The 17,379-nt window shown below is 42.8% G+C and overlaps 1 protein-coding gene and 1 long non-coding RNA gene across 7 annotated transcripts in view; one reads left to right on the top strand and one right to left on the bottom strand.

Annotated features, from left to right (window-relative positions):
* Positions 1–17,379, top strand: part of CYP2R1 (cytochrome P450 family 2 subfamily R member 1) — a 51,981-nt gene that overhangs the window by 21,402 nt on the left and 13,200 nt on the right. For 3 of the 6 annotated variants that reach the window (XM_073347447.1, XM_073347449.1, XM_073347448.1), the window contains exons 2-4: positions 12,213–12,265; positions 12,649–12,845; positions 16,914–17,243. In XM_073347447.1, coding sequence (XP_073203548.1) covers positions 12,231–12,265; positions 12,649–12,845; positions 16,914–17,243 — 562 coding nt within the window. In that variant the 5' untranslated portion in view covers positions 12,213–12,230. Of the gene's footprint in view, positions 1–12,212; positions 12,846–16,913; positions 17,244–17,379 lie in introns of all 6 variants that reach the window. The other 3 variants (XR_012159336.1, XM_073347445.1, XM_073347446.1) reach the window with 1 other exon arrangement.
* The window catches only part of LOC140912664 (uncharacterized), a 26,689-nt gene continuing 9,310 nt past the window's right edge, over positions 1–17,379 (bottom strand). The window contains exons 2-4 of the long non-coding RNA XR_012159338.1: positions 11,009–11,198; positions 8,438–8,572; positions 1–1,365 (exon numbers count right to left, since the gene is read on the bottom strand). This is a non-coding gene — a long non-coding RNA (uncharacterized lncRNA). The remainder of the gene's footprint in view (positions 1,366–8,437; positions 8,573–11,008; positions 11,199–17,379) is intronic.

Raw genomic sequence — 17,379 nt, forward strand, 5'->3', positions numbered from 1 at the left:
GGTGTCACAAGTACTCCTTTTCTTTTCTTTTCAATATAGTACTGTGGCTTCAACATTTTGTCATATGAGTTCACTTTGGTTATTTTTTTTTTTTTGTTATTCATTGTCAGTCTAAAATTCAGTATAAAAACAACATTAGTACATTTTTTTAAATGTCTAACCCAGAGGTGCCCAAATATTTCCTGTTGCACACACCACCCCTTACCAGTAATGGAATCTATCCGCATCCTCCCTCCATTACTGCACAGTTGGCTCAGCAGAAGAGCTTGGGCTAATGGCAGAGCTGGAGGCAGAACTGGGGATGGGGGAGAAGCTGGGGCTAGAGGCAGAGCTGACCTAGGGAGGGAGAGAGAATGAGGGCAGAACTGGGCATGGGGCAGAGTGGAACTGTGGCTGGAACTGGAGATTAGCTGGAGGTGGAGTGGAACTGGGGCTGGAGCAGAGCTGCAGCTGGGGCCAGAGCAGGGGACAAAGTGGTGCTGCGACTGTGGGCAGCGTGGTGCTTCTTCTGTACTCCCTGTGGGGCTAACCTGGGCCCTGCCAGGTGCCCTCCCTACCCTCGAATGTTCCTCCATGCCCCCCTCGGGGGGTATGCCCCACAGTTTGGGGACCACTGGTTTAACCTATTGAACTGCCTAGAAGTATAATAAAATGAAGTTGTCACATAATAACCTTACCATTAAAGCAATATTTCTTGTCCCATCAACTGACTACCTCCTAGATACCCAAGAGAAAAGATGGGCTTTGTAGTGAACACAAAGGGTTAACAATACACACTGGTGGACCAAGCAGTACAAGTAAGGTCTCTTCTTGGAGAATGCCCTGCCATCAGTTTCTCATTTAAACTGAGGGATCTCTGACTTGCGTGTCTTCTCTGATAGCTAGTATAGCAGTATCACACACAGAGAGAAGCAGTCTCACAAGTAACTGGGTTTCAAACCATGCAGGACTCTAAAAACTAACAGTTTGAACTAAACCTGAAAAAGTATTATTAGGTGTGCAGATTATTGGGAACTGGGAAACACAGACTCTGAGAGAAGCAGTGTGGAACACAAAACTCCGTATCAGAAGAAATCAGTTGGTGAAAAAAGGAGGGGAGGAAATCACTGTCAATCATTGTGTCCATAAGAAATAATTCTTCTTCAAGTGCTGTCCCTGTGGGTGCTCCACTTAAGATGTTGATGTGTCCCATCACCGTCAATTGGAGATTTTCGGTAGCAGTGTCTGTCACGGCCGCGCATGCGCAGTATTTGTCTCATGGTGCTGTTGACGCCTTGACGAGCACGCATGACCTGATTGCCCCTCAGTTCCTTCTTAACCATCCTCTGCCTGAGACAGAGCCCCATGGCGATGTCGAAAGACAACCTAAAGAAAATAATTAGAATTAGTTAGCAGTTATTAGTGTTAGTTAGGTTTAGTAAGTTACCAGTCTACATATTTCTCATCCCCTTTTCTGTTTCCCTTAAAAGAAATCTTTAGTTATTTCATTTAAAAATAACATCAAAAAGGGACATTAAAACATGCCTGGCTCACCAGGTTTCAAAAGATGTTCCTTGTGTAAGGACACAATGCCGATTTCTGTTGGCCATTCACTCTATGTCCATTGCTTATGTGAGTCACACATACCACAAAAGTGCGCTCACTGAAGCAACCTTAAAGCCAGAACCAGAAAGGACAGAGATCTCCAACTTAAACTCATTCTCATGGAGAAATCCCTTCAATCAGCTTCTGAATCTGGACAGCAGAACTCCCCAACCAGGGACTCTCTGGGCAAGTCATCAAGTACTCACTCCTCCAAGAAAGCAAGGAGAAGAGACATCACCTCAGCAGAGAGAGCCATTGAAAAGAAAACAGTCTCCTGCAAGGTTGCTATCCTCACTGCCAACTACGCCAAGAGTGAACACCTTTGATGCACCAGGGTCCTCCGGCACCACCTGCACTGGGACCTCTACTAGCAAGGTTAAGGAGTCGAGAGGCAAACAAAAGCCAAACTCCTTCTCCACGGTACCAACAACACAGTGAAGGCGACGGTACCACAGCCTTTAATGCCAATACCCCCACCTCTGGTGTCTGCAACAGTATTGGCACCAGTGGTAACTCATAAACAATCGGTTCTGACCACAGCACCTTCAAAAACGTCAGCACCAAAGGGTACAGCACTGAAGTCCATGGCACCTGTCATAAATATAAAGGGAAGGGTAACCACTTTTCTGTATACAGTGCTATAAAATCCTTCCTGGCCAGAAGCAAAATCGTTTCACCTGTAAAGGGTTAAGAAGCTAAGGTAACCTCCCTGGCACCTGACCCAAAATGACCAATGAACAAATCTGGAAGGTGGGGGGGGGGTTGTCTGTCTGTATGATACCTTTGCTGGGAACAGATCAAGGATGCAAGCCTTCCAACTCTTGTAATCTTAGTAAGTAATCTAGCTAGAAAATGTGTTAGGTTTTCTTTGGTTTTTGGCTTGTAAATTTGCTGTGCTGGAGGAAGTGTGTACTCCTGTTTTTGTGTCTTTTTGTAACTTAAGGTTTTGCCTAGAGGGATTCTCTATGTTTTGAATCTGACTGCCTGTAAGATTATCTTCCATTCTGATCTTACAGAGTTGTTCTCATATCCTTTTCTTTGTTCTTCTAATAAAGTTCTGATGTTTAAGAATCTGATTGGGTTTTTTGGGTCTTAAAAATCCAAGGGGTTTGTGCTCATCTTGTTTATTCTCAAGCCTCCCCAGGAAAGGGGGTGTAAGGGTTTGGGGGGATATTTTGGGGAAATAGGAACTCCAGGTGGTCCTTTCTCTGTTCTTTGTCTAAAACACTTGGTGGTGTAGCATTTTACCTAATCCAAGGGCAAAGACTTTGTGCCTTGGGGAAGTTTTTAACCTAAGTTGGTAGAAATAAGCTTAGGGGGTCTTTCATGCAGGGCCTCACGTCTGTACCCTAGAGTTCAGAGTGGGGAAGGAACCCTGACAGCACCGCACCAATTTATGCATCAGGAGGACATGGCGGTATCTTCCACCCCATGCTCACCACTATATTGTACCAAGGGGTCACTGGTACTGACGACGCCGGAGCAACCTGACTCCCCCATCGTGCCACCATTCTCCAGCAATGAGGAGGACGATCTAGAGGAGAGCACCTTTTCATTGTGCCACTCCTCACCGACCGGTCCCGGGCCAATGCTGGGACATATGAGATCTAGAGACCACCGAGACTGAAACATATAGCCGTGGTTCAGACACCCATGGGTGTGCCCACCTATGTTATTCCCGATGCAATGGCTGTAATGGGACCCAGGGGCAGCCTACGTGAATCAGTACAACAGACCTCAAAAGAGAGACACATGTTCCTTTACAACCTCAGTACAGGAGTCATCAGTGGCCCCTGAGGAAATGGAGGACGACAAAGGAGTGGACACAGAACAAGACATGTCACCTGCCCATTACTCATCATCATCGCTGGATGAGGCTGTCATGCCACCGCTTCCTACAGCTGCAGATGACTTTAAATAATTCCAAGAATTGTTGCAGCATGAAGCACAAAGCCAAAACATCCCATTTGAGGAAGTGACCAAGACCCAGCATCAACTTTGAAAGATCCTCCAAACATCATCTACGTCCAAAATAGCACTGCCAATTAGTGATGCTATAATGGAGCTAGCAGAAACAGTATGACAAACACCAGTCATCATTCCCCCTGGTATGTAAAAAAGCTGATAGGAAGTAGTATGTTCCTAGCTAAAGGAATGGACTTCCTCTTTTCACACCCTCAATCTAATTCATTAGTGGTAGATGTGGTCAGTCAAAGAGGAAAACAGCCCCAGTACAGGTCCACTCCATAAGACAAAGACTGGAAGAGACTAGATCTAGTCAGTCACAAAGTATACTAATCTGAGACTCTACAATTCCACACAACTAATTATGCTGCACTCCTCACGAAATAGGACTACATAAATTACGCAAAACTCAGAATCATAGAATCATAGAATATCAGGGTTGGAAGGGACCCCAGAAGGTCATCTAGTCCAACCCCCTGCTCAAAGCAAGACCAATTCCCAGTTAAATCATCCCAGCCAGGGCTTTGTCAAGCCTGACCTTAAAAACCTCTAAGGAAGGAGATTCTACCACCTCCCTAGGTAACGCATTCCAGTGTTTCACCACCCTCTTAGTGAAAAAGTTTTTCCTAATATCCAATCTAAACCTCCCCCACTGCAACTTGAGACCATTACTCCTCATTCTGTCATCTGCTACCATTGAGAACAGTCTAGAGCCATCCTCTTTGGAACCCCCTTTCAGGTAGTTGAAAGCAGCTATCAAATCCCCCCTCATTCTTCTCTTCTGCAGGCTAAACAATCCCAGCTCCCTCAGCCTCTCCTCATAACTCATGTGTTCCAGTCCCCTAATCATTTTTGTTGCCCTTCGCTGGACTCTCTCCAATTTATCCACATCCTTCTTGAAGTGTGGGGCCCAAAACTGGACACAGTACTCTAGATGAGGCCTCACCAATGTCGAATAGAGGGGAACGATCACGTCCCTCGATCTGCTCGCTATGCCCCTACTTATACATCCCAAAATGCCATTGGCCTTCTTGGCAACAAGAGCACACTGCTGACTCATATCCAGCTTCTCGTCCACTGTCACCCCTAGGTCCTTTTCCGCAGAACTGCTGCCTAGCCATTCGGTCCCTAGTCTGTAGCTGTGCATTGGGTTCTTCCGTCCTAAGTGCAGGACCCTGCACTTATCCTTATTGAACCTCATCAGATTTCTTTTGGCCCAATCCTCCAATTTGTCTAGGTCTTTCTGTATCCTATCCCTTCCCTCCAGCGTATCTACAACTCCTCCCAGTTTAGTATCATCCGCAAATTTGCTGAGAGTGCAATCCACACCATCCTCCAGATCATTTATGAAGATATTGAACAAAACCGGCCCCAGGACCGACCCTTGGGGTACTCCACTTGATACCGGCTGCCAACTAGATATGGAGTCATTGATCACTACCGTTGAGCCCGACAATCTAGCCAGCTTTCTACCCACCTTGTAGTGCATTCATCCAGCCCATACTTCCTTAACTTGCTGACAAGAATACTGTGGGAGACCGTGTCAAAAGCTTTGCTAAAGTCAAGAAACAATACATCCACTGCTTTCCCTTCATCCACAGAACCAGTAATCTCATCATAAAAGGGGATTAGATTAGTCAGGCATGACCTTCCCTTGGTGAATCCATGCTGGCTGTTCCTGATCACTTTCCTCTCATGCAAGTGCTTCAGGATTGATTCTTTGAGGACCTGCTCCATGATTTTTCCAGGGACTGAAGTGAGGCTGACTGGCCTGTAGTTCCCAGGATCCTCCTTCTTCCCTTTTTTAAAGATTGGCACTACATTAGCCTTTTTCCAGTCATCCGGGACTTCCCCGGTTCGCCACGAGTTTTCAAAGATAATGGCCAATGGCTCTGCAATCACAGCCGCCAATTCCTTCAGCACTCTCGGATGCAACTCGTCCGGCCCCATGGACTTGTGCACGTCCAGCTTTTCTAAATAGTCCCTAACCACCTCTATCTCCACAGAGGGCTGGCCATCTCTTCCCCATTTTGTGATGCCCAGCGCAGCAGTCTGGGAGCTGACCTTGTTAGTGAAAACAGAGGCAAAAAAAGCATTGAGTACATTAGCTTTTTCCACATCCTCTGTCACTAGGTTGCCTCCCTCATTCAGTAAGGGGCCCACACATTCCTTGGCTTTCTTCTTGTTGCCAACATACCTGAAGAAACCCTTCTTGTTACTCTTGACATCTCTGGCTAGCTGCAGCTCCAGGTGCGATTTGGCCCTCCTGATAACATTCCTACATGCCCGAGCAATATTTTTATACTCTTCCCTGGTCATATGTCCAACCTTCCACTTCTTGTAAGCTTCTTTTTTATGTTTAAGATCCGCTAGGATTTCACCATTAAGCCAAGCTGGTCGCCTGCCATATTTACTATTCTTTCGACTCATTGGGATGGTTTGTCCCTGTAACCTCAACAGGGATTTCTTGAAATACAGCCAGCTCTCCTGGACTCCTTTCCCCTTCAAGTTAGTCCCCCAGGGGATCCTGGCCATCCGTTCCCTGAGGGAGTTGAAGTCTGCTTTCCTGAAGTCCAGGGTCCGTATCCTGCTGCTTACCTTTCTTCCCTGCGTCAGGATCCTGAACTCAACCAACTCATGGTCACTGCCTCCCAGATTCCCATCTACTTTTACTTCCCCCACTAATTCTACCCGGTTTGTGAGCAGCAGGTCAAGAAAAGCGCCCCCCCTAGTTGGCTCCTCTAGCACTTGCGCCAGGAAATTGTCCCCTACGCTTTCCAAAAACTTCCTGGATTGTCTATGCACTGCTGTATTGCTCTCCCAGCAGATATCAGGAAAATTAAAGTCACCCATGAGAATCAGGGCATGTGATCTAGTAGCTTCCGTGAGCTGCCGGAAGAAAGCCTCATCTACCTCATCCCCCTGGTTCGGTGGTCTATAGCAGACTCCCACCACTACATCACTCTTGTTGCACACACTTCTAAACTTAATCCAGAGACACTCAGGTTTTTCTGCAGTTTCGTACCGGAGCTCTGAGCAGTCATACTGCTCCCTTACATACAGTGCTACTCCCCCACCTTTTCTGCCCTGCCTGTCCTTCCTGAACAGTTTATAACCATCCATGACAGTACTCCAGTCATGTGAGTTATCCCACCAAGTCTCTGTTATTCCGATCACGTCATAGTTCCTTGACATCACCAGGACCTCCAGTTCTCCCTGCTTGTTTCCAAGGCTTTGTGCATTTGTATATAAGCACTTGAGATAACCTGTTGATCGCCCCTCATTCCCAGTATGAGGCAGGAGCCCTCCCCTCACAGACATTCCTGCCTGTGCTTCCTCCCGGTATCCCGCTTTCCCACTTACCTCAGGGCTTTGGTCTCCTTCCCCCGGTGAACCTAGTTTAAAGCCCTCCTCACTAGGTTAGCCAGCCTGCTGGCAAAGATGCTCTTCCCTCTCTTCGTAAGATGGAGCCCGTCTCTGCCCAGCACTCCTCCTTCATGGAACACCATCCCATGGTCAAAGAAACCAAAGCCTTCTCTCCGACACCACCTGCGTAGCCATTAACGACATCCCCAAGGAGAGGAAGGAACAAATTTAAGGCAATCCTTAACGAGGGACAGATTATGGCAAGAACAGCACTACAGGCATCCCTTGACATGGCGGACATAACTATACGAACAATGGCCACAGCGATAGTCATGCACAGAGCATCATGGCTACACTTGCCCAGAATCCAAAGGACTTACAGACAAAGGTAGAAGATTTCCTCTTCAACACAGACAAGTTGTTCTTGGCCAAAACAGGCAAGGTCCTTCACTCCATGAAGGACTCCTGGACAACTCTCTGCATCTTAGGCACATACACACCTTTGAACAGGCATAGGAGATATCAACCATACCAGCGTGGCCAAGAGTACTTTCCAAAGAGAATGACCTTGTGACTCCCAGAGACAGAGACAACACCCACAGAGACGCTGAACCCTTCAGTCTCAGCCTACTGACCCAGACTCCATCAGGCAAGACACAATTTTGAAACACTGATCAAGGGTTTGAACGACCTCTCCCACCAACCAGTGCCATCTACACATACCCAGATCTTTGGTCACCAACTGTGCCCATTCTATTCACACTTGGGCATCCATTACTACGAATCAATGGGTCTTGGAAATAATACAGTTGGGTTACGCTGTCCCCCTCAGGGATGCCATTCCAACAGGATCCACCATCCATAGTGATCACAACAGATGTTTGGCAGATCGACTGTGTCACACACTTGAATCAGCATACAATCCAAGGGAAGTGGTCTCCCTCAGAGACACACTTACACATCAACCTGCTCGAACTGCACGTGGTTCACAACGTGTGTGATCACTTCCTCCCAATGATAAAGAACAAAATAGTAAGAGTCATGACAGACAACATTGCATGTATGTTCTACATAAATCAAGAGGGAGGAGCCTGTTCTCATTCCTTATGCACAGAGACCATAAAATTATGGAACTGATGCATAAATCACAAAGTCACCATTACCACTTCATGCCTCCCGGGCTGCCAGAACACAAAGGCAGACGCATTAAGCAGATATTTTTCCCAAGACCACGAATGGGAACCAAATGACAGTATCGTACAACACATATTCCAAATGTGGGGGTTCTGCATCAACCTATTTGCGACAGCATGAAACAACAAATGTCCTCAGATTTGCTCATGAGTAGGCCTAAGACCACAATCCCTAAGGGGAACGTCTTTCTCATCAGATGGGATGCTCCTCTCCTGTATGTATTCCCACCGATACCACTAAAATTCAGAGTAATACACAAGATACAGATCGACAAGCCAAAGTCATACTTATAGTTCTGACATGGCCCAGGCAGACCTGGTACCCATACCTGAGGTACATGGCAATGTGTTTGCCACACAATCTCCCTTTGCAACGGGATCTTGTCTCGCAAGATGAAGGTCGGGTCCTCCATCCGAGCCTGGAGAAACTTCACAAGGATGTGGCTCCTCCATAATGAATTAACCTGTTCGGAACAAGTAAAACAGGGATTAGTAAACAGCAGAAAACCAACCACACGTACCACTTATGTCCAAAAATGGAAGAGATTCTCCTTATGTTGCCAGAACAAGCACGTATCTGCACTTAAGGCACCACTCCCATTAGGCTTGGAATACATACTAGAATTAAAGAACTCAGGGCTTTCCACAGGCTTGGCTAGAGTACACCTACCAGCAATTACCGCCTTTCACCATAAGGTTGATGGCATATCGGTATTTGCACACCTGATGACAAAACGTTTTCTCAAAGGCATATAAAATGTGTACCCAGAAATAGGTGAACCCATGAGACTTAAACTTGGTGCTCAAAAGCCTTACCCACAGACCCTTTTGAGCTACTAGTCACCCGTTCCCTTCTCCACTTATCAATGAAGGTGGTGTTCCTGGTCACAATTACATCCGCAAAAACAAAATAGAGGCTCTTATTATGGCTCATCCCCCATACACCATATTCTTCCAGAACAGTCACATTGAGACCACATCCAAAATTTATATCCCAAATATCATCCTCTTTCCACTTCAATCAACCGATTCACTACCTATGTTTTATCCCTAACCTCATGTGAATACACAAGAGACTGTTCTACATATGTTGGGTATCCGACACACATTAGCATTTTACTTGGACAGAACAAAGCCCTTCCGAAAGTCCCCAAGGCTTTTTGTTTCAAAGACAGAGTGTTCCAAAGGCTCTGCGGTATCCACTCAGAGAGACTATCGAAATGGATTTCCAACTGCATCTAGATGGGTTACGACCAACTCAAAATAGAACCCGCATCAGGGCTTATTCAATAAGATCACTATCTACCCACGCTCCTCCCCTCTGCTTCAGAGTTTGCAGTAAGGACTCTACAGTATAGAAGAAACTGAGGGTGTTGGGTTGTGCACATGCTAGTCAAGGTGCCAATGGCACTGCAAGACAGCTACTGCTCATGCATGGCCCTGATGAACACTGCTATCGAAAATCTTCTATTGATGGTGCCAAGACGCACTGACACCTGAAGTGGAGCCACTCACAGGGAGACACATCTTGAAGAACCTCAGTTACTGCACAAGGTGAGTAACCTTCTCTTCTAAATATTCTCCCATAGCTAAAAGTGTGTCAGTATATAAAAAATAAGAGCATAACCCCAACCCCATTCTGTATTACATAGTGTCATAAATATAAAGGGAAGGGTAACAACCTTCCTGTATACAGTACTATAAAATCCCTCCTGGCCAGAGGCACAATATCCTTTTACCTGTAAAGGGTTAAGAAGCTCAGGCTGGCACCTGACCAAAAGGACCAATAAGGGGACAAGATACTTTCAAATCTAGGCGGGGGGGAAAAAGCTTTTGTCTGTCTATTCTGTGTGCTTGCCGGAGAGAGATCAAGAAAGCTAGCAATCCAACTCCATTAGAATTAGTAAGTACTAGCAAGGAAATGTGTTAGTTTACTTTTGTTTTGGCTTGTGATTTTCTCTGTGCTGAGAGGAAGGTGTAATCCTGGTTTTCTTTTTGTAACTTTAAAGTTTTTGCCCAAAGGGAAATCCTCTGTGTTTTAAATCTGATTGCCCTGTGAGATCAGCTTCCCTTCTAATTTTACAGAGGAGCTTCTTTTACCTTTTTTCTTTCTAATAAAGTTCTGTTTCTTTTAAGAGCCTGACTGATTTCTCTATGGTCCTAAGACCCAGGGGTTTGGGTCTATGATCACTTTGTAACCAATTGGTTAGGATATTATTCTCAAGCCTCCCCAGGAAAGGGGGTGTAAAGGCTTGGGGGGGATATTTTGGGGGAATAGGAACTCCAAGTGGTCCTTTCCCTGATTCTTTGTTAAATCACTTGGTGGTGGCAGCGTACCCTCCAAGGGCAAAGAGTTTGTGCCTTGGGGAAGTTTTACCCTAAACTGGTAGAAATAAGCTTAGGGCGTCTTTCATGCGGGTCCCCACATCTGTACCCTAGAGTTCAGAGTGGGGAGGGAACCCTGACACATAGGAAGGCCTTTATATTAGATAAAACATGAATTGCTATAGTATAATTAAGAAGCCAAGTGCCTGACACTCTGAGATTATAGGTGAGGGTGGGAAAATAAAGGTGCTACCTATCTGTATCCAGAGCCATCCTTTATTCATTGGCATATACACTGTGCAACTTATCACTGGGAGACTGAAACGATTAACCTTTTTCTTGTTTTGCTGGTGTGTGTGTGTTTTTTTGTTTTTGTTTTTGTCTTAGAGACAAAGTGTCTATTATCCCATCTTTTCACAGAGATGTACATAACTCTCATTAGGATTTGAGGTAATTACTAATAAATACACATCATGTTCTGGAGTGCAGTCCAGACTAATGAGGGGTTATCACTGCCTGCCCTGCAACATTGGGTGTTTTGCAATATTTGTTGTTGTAGCTCACTACCAACCTACCATCATGCAGGTCACACCCTGAGTGTCTGTGTGCTATACACCCGTGGTTTAGCAGCTCGGACCATCATAGCCTGTGTATAGCCCCACTCTGGTTTTCACCAGTCTTGGTTACTACTTGCAGAGTGAACCCAACACACTTCCAGTCCTGAAACTTCCCAAAATCATGTGCACTATAATGTTCAGCTCTCTCCTAGTTAAAAGAAATAATATAGTTAATTTGCTTCTTTAAGGAGACAAAACACACCAGTTTCCTACATTAACTGGAGTTGACATTCACTTTAGTACAAACACGGCACTGTTAGTAATTTTTAATAGATTTTAAGTGAGTTCAAGAATGAGAGATAAAGTTAGATATGGCCACGAGGAAATAAAAGTTTAAACACACATCTAAAACTTATTTTAGCAAGTTTTGGTTGAAGGCTTTGTTCAAGAAGGCCTTTATCACTCTCAGCCTTCTAGCAAGAGGGTGACTTACCCTCTCCTTGATCAGGATCTCTTCCAGAGGCTAGAGGTTCTGGTGCCTTTGTCATCTTAGGTGAAAGTGATAACTTGGGGTTCTCTGACCCTTTTGTTTATAGTCCATTGAATCTCTGAAGTGGATTCTCCTGAACGATACCCCTCAAAGTAAAGTTTATTCAAGCTGTGAGGAAGGCAACATGGAGTCTGGTGGTGAAGGAAGCTCCATGCTCTTCCTTCTCCCTCCTGTGTTTGCTGAAATGCAAATTGTTCTGTTTCCTGCCATCTCCTCCTCTGGCTGTCTTGATGGTCCTGTTTACTACTTACATGTAAACTGGGGTAAACACACATTCCTTTGTTTCAGGACAGACCTGTTTAACAACTTTTTCCTAGGCAGAGTGGTCTGGTTTTGAACATTTCCTAATAACATCATACAGAAGGAATTAATAACTTTATTGACCAGCTAGTTATTTGTTTTCAAATGATATGTCACAAGGCATATTATTACAATATTGTGTAGGCTGTGAATACACAGGTGCTTTGGGTCACAATATTCATATACGTTAATGAGGAAATAGACTTCTGAATCTTTCCTGCATTGGAGTGAACATTACCACTAACCAAGACACTGGGGCATCTCTATTTGTGAATTTACTTTTAGAATGGACTGCTGTTTTTCATAGTTTTGTTATCTGTTGAATAAGGATATAGAGCTGTGCATAAAATACTGTTTAAAATGTATTTTCAGGTTTATTGAACTCCAGATATGGTAGAGGATGGACAGAGCATCGCAAGTTGGCTGTAAGCAGCTTTCGTTGTTTTGGATATGGTCAAAAGTCCTTTGAACACAAAATTTCAGAAGAATCCATGTTTTTTCTTGATGCCATTGATACATACAAAGGCAGACCCTTTGATCTTAAACACTTGATAACAAATGCAGTCTCAAACATTACTAATTTGATTATCTTTGGAGAACGTTTTACATATGAAGACACTGAATTTCAGCACATGATAGAGATTTTTAGTGAAAACATTGAATTAGTTGCTAGTGCTTCAGTGTTCTTGTATAATTCTTTTCCCTGGATTGGCATATTACCCTTTGGAAAACATCAACAACTGTTTAAGAATGCAGCTGAAGTCTATAACTTTTTGCTTGAACTTATTGAGCGTGTTTCTAAAAACAGGAAGCCTCAGTCACCTCGACATTTCATTGATGCATATCTAGATGAAATGGATCGAAGTGAAAATGATCCAGAGTCTACATATTCAACCAAAAATTTAATTTTCTCTGTTGGAGAACTCATCATAGCTGGAACAGAAACCACAACTAACGTTTTAAGATGGGCAGTATTGTTTATGGCTCTTTATCCGAACATTCAAGGTAAGAATTTTTGTCATTTTTGAGGAACTGATATTGTAGCCTTTATGGTGAGAATTTAGAGTGCATTTTCAACATGGTATGTTGGAGTTGCTAATACTAATCCTTAGTAAAAATAAAAATTTGTGCGCATTACGCCATTATGTCCCTTTCTTAATGTATTGCAGACAGACATGCCAATGCTTTTTTATCTGCAGCTAAAACGGGTATCAAGTTACCATTAGGATAACATTTTAAGGGGGTTTTTTTGTAAGCACTTCAGTGAACTTTTTTTTTTTTTTTTAATAAGGAGAGATTTACTTTTATTATGTGTAGGTTGAACAATATGACTACTCAGAATACTGGCTGGCAGAAGAACACAATCAGCAAAAAAGTGTAAATCAGATTTTGGGTAACTGAACCATTTTTTAATCCTTAAGTGCATCAATCCATGACAGGTTTATGTTCTATACACTTATATATATTTACATTGATCATTAGGGGGAAAAAAGACAATATGAGCATTTTAAAACATAACCATTGTTAGCTTAGTTCTGAAGTACAATGCTAACATGTATTTTTGAAAATGGTCACATTGAAGTTTTAGTATGGAAGCTTAGACATTAAATATCATTAGTTAACTTCCTTTATGAGTTCACACACCTTCTGAGAAAAGATTTTTTTCATATCACAACCTTGTAAGTGCTTAGGTTGAACTAAGACTTTTTAATACTTAGGGGAAGAGGCCAGTTAAGTGTCTCAAATATTAATGTGTGAAAAGTTGCTATTTTATATATGATGGGCAAAATTTTCTGCTCATGTAAATGGATGCTGCTGCCTTGACCTCAATGAAACTGTGCTTATTAACACCAGCAGGGACTTCTGCTCAGTGTTTAATTTTCATACATTAGTTTAACTGGTTTAACCATGCTCTCCTGTACATCTTGGTGATTCCACAGAAATTGTGATTGTTATTGCATGGGGGCCATCACTTAAAATATCTTATACATTTTGGAGGGCCTCTATTTCATCAAAAGGGTTTCCTGATCTCCAAATTTATATGGCCAGGGGATAGCAATATATGTTTGTATGTATGTATATGGCATGAGATAAAAGGGAAAAAATTGAAGGCTAATAATTACCTTCATAACTACTTATATTTACTCTTTTAATTTCCTCATAATACAGGGTCATTCTCACCTTACAAGCAGCATAAAGCATTGCCAACTCCACATACAGGAAGTCACCAGACAAACCCTGAAAAGTCGCTAGATGTAGCTGTTTAAGCACTCAAAAGGAGTAAAAAATGTCACATAAAATTTCCAGAGAATTATACATATATATATATATATATACACACACCCCCCTCCCAAAGTACAGTCTCAAAATCATGCACAAGCAGCTCAACAGGGTTTAATATAATCCATCCCATGCTCTTACTACATTCTGTTGCACATCAGAAGCAACTACAACAGTACACTGTTATCATAAAGAGAGTGCCCTCTGCTCACTGGGAAGGAAACTGCAGCCCTCTGTTCATTAGGAAGGGCACTCTGTACACTGCAGCCCAAGTTGACTGAGGTTGGTTAATTTCAGCTGAGCCTTCCTTTCTTGCCAGCCTGGATTTGAGCCAACAGGTTAGTGAAAGGGAGAGCCCAGAACCAGGGGGAAGAGGTCATTCACCTGACCTGAGCTCGGCACTGCAGGGAGCCAAGGAAGTAGATTTAAAAACAAAAATCCGTTAGCTGGACCCCTTCCCCCTATTTCCAGGGTTTAATTTCTGAAAACAGCTGGGCAGCTAGCCCCAGGCCAAGCCAGGGGAAGGAGTAAAGGGGAACTGAAATCAAGCTAGTTCCACCTTTGATCCTGTAGTAAGGGCTTCATTCCTGGAGGCCCGGTGCCCCTGTCTCATACCACCCCATCTTCTATCCGTGCAGCACTCCTCGCTGGCTAACCTGCCTCCCCCACCCTACCCACTTCATTAGGCATCTTTCCCTGCATCACAGGGTGTGATACCTGCTGTGGAGTGGCAAGAAAGAACACATCTGGGTTAAAAACAAACCCTGGCAAAACTTTAAGTTACAAAAAAGACACACAGACAGAAATAGTTATTCTATTCAGCACAATTCTTTTCTCAGCCATTTAGAGAAATCATAATCTAACACATACCTAGCTAGATTACTTACTAAAAGTTCTAAGACTCCATTCCTGGTCTATCCCCGGCAAAAGCAGCATACGGACAGACAGAGACCCTTTGTTTCTCTCCCTCCTCCCAGCTTTTGAAAGTATCTTGTCTCCTCGTTGGTCATTTTGGTCAGGTGCCAGCGAGGTTACCTTTAGCTTCTTAACCCTTTACAGGTGAGAGGATTTTTCCTCTGGCCAGGAGGGATTTTAAAGGGGTTTACCCTTCCTTCCCTTTATATTTATGACAGCTGCTCTCTCCAAAGTGCTGCTCTCTCTTAGCAAAGTATTTAATTAGCCTCCACAAACTTATTTTCCTCATCTGTAGATTATAGTGATCTCAGCCGAAGAAGCCCTGGAATGTGATTCCTTCTGAGGACATACTCAATTGAGACATAATGACATTGACTTGGTGTGCAACTGAATGTAGTAAAAAGATCATGGAATGGATTTTAACACTGTTGAGCTGCTTGTGAATGATTTTGTGACTAGATATTGGTGACTTCTTTCTCTGAATGTGACTAATTGGCAGTGAAAGTCGCTAGATTTGTCACTGGTCACTTTGACACTTATTTTCTTGCAAGGGAAAGCAAAAAGTCACTAAATCGAGTGACAAAGTCGCTAAGTTGGCAACTTACGGGCTTTACAAAAAAAACATTCTTATTCCCTTCTGCATTAGGTCTTTACTCAAATCATCATCTTCCAACAGGGGACAGAAACTAGGCACTTCTTGCAGTTCTGTCTCTCAGCCAGATCATTCAAGAGGCACTGTACTGTTAAAACACAAAGTAATCCCTCTCTCCTAAAATTCTCCTGTGATCTCAACTTCTGTTAGCTCTTGGGAGAAAAATAAGCTCAGGATTCAAGTTCAGATTCTTTACATAGCAGTAAATAATATTAATACCCTGCATTTATGCAGACATTTTCCACATGAGGATCTCAACTTGTATCAAAAATACCAGTCAACTACAAAATACACTAAGGTTCTGGTCTGATCTATCTCATGCACTTTCTTTGGGATGGGAGAGGTTAGTTTCATTTTAAGAACTTGGTAATAGTTCTTCATTGTCTAGATATACTGTGTTGACGCCATTCAAGCTATATCACTGCTATTTTATGTGATTTAAAAGGGGCTGTATAATGGCATTAGTGATTTAAATGGGGCTGTATAATGGCATTAGCAAACACACTGATAAAGTACATCAGAAAAAAAGAGTAAAGGAGCTGTTGCCCTGTTGAGCAAACTATTGTGTGATTTTTCAATGTGCAGTTGATTTAAAGGATCCAGTTATATTTTTTCATTTTTAAAAGAGAGTTTGAAAGAGAAGTAATTAAATTCATATCCCAAAAAGTAAAAAAATTCCAGAATCCAGCTTGAGTTGTTCCTCTTACTTTTACCATATTGTGCCTAACTATTTCAAGATTCTTAAAATAGTGGGTGATTTTACACAACATATGTGGTGTACTATCTTGGGATAATTAGATAGATTAAAGTTTAAGTAGCTCTTAATTCTGAATTTTCTATACATGATCTGCTCTTGTGTTTGATTTTTTCTTTTTGCATTTAATATACTTCATCTTAGCTATCTAGAATGTGATGTTAGTTATCCCAATTCTGATGAGCTCCTTGAGAGGGGAAACTTATTGAGTGAAGAAAAACATAGGAATTAAGATTATGGTCCTAGTTTGTTGCGAAATTACTATTTCTTTGGGGCTTGAAAAAACTGTCAGCAGTGGAATGAGAGTACCAGAGGAAATTAAAAATTGAAAATATCTACCATACCGGCTTGTTAGGTGCTGCACTCAGTACTAAGACATTTCTAGTCTTAACACAAAATATTTATGTATTTATTCCTTACAGTTAAATTTTAAAGTATTGCATAATAAACTAAAGGTTTTTTTCTCTAACAGGGCAAGTTCATAAAGAAATTGATTTGGTTGTGGGTCCAAACAAAACACCTTCTTTAGAAGAGAAATGCAAAATGCCTTACACTGAAGCAGTTCTACATGAAATTTTAAGGTTCTGTAATATAGCTCCATTAGGTATTTTCCATGCAACTTCTAAGGATACAGTTGTGCGTGGTTATTCTATCCCTGAAGGCACTACGATAATTACAAACCTCTATTCTGTACACTTTGATGAAAAGTACTGGAGTAACCCAGAAGTGTTTTCTCCTGAACGGTTTTTGGACAGCAGTGGGCAGTTCATCAAGAAAGATGCATTTGTTCCTTTTTCACTCGGTAAGAGCTCATGCCTATTCATACATCTATATACAATAGTGTTAACTAATCCACAATAGACAGCATGATGTAAAAAAGCTACACTTACGATAAAACAATTGTTTGTAAAGTTATATTCAATACAGTGCATCAGAGG

This window comes from Lepidochelys kempii, chromosome 6 (assembly GCF_965140265.1).
Source record: "Lepidochelys kempii isolate rLepKem1 chromosome 6, rLepKem1.hap2, whole genome shotgun sequence".
Taxonomy (NCBI): domain Eukaryota; kingdom Metazoa; phylum Chordata; order Testudines; family Cheloniidae; genus Lepidochelys; species Lepidochelys kempii.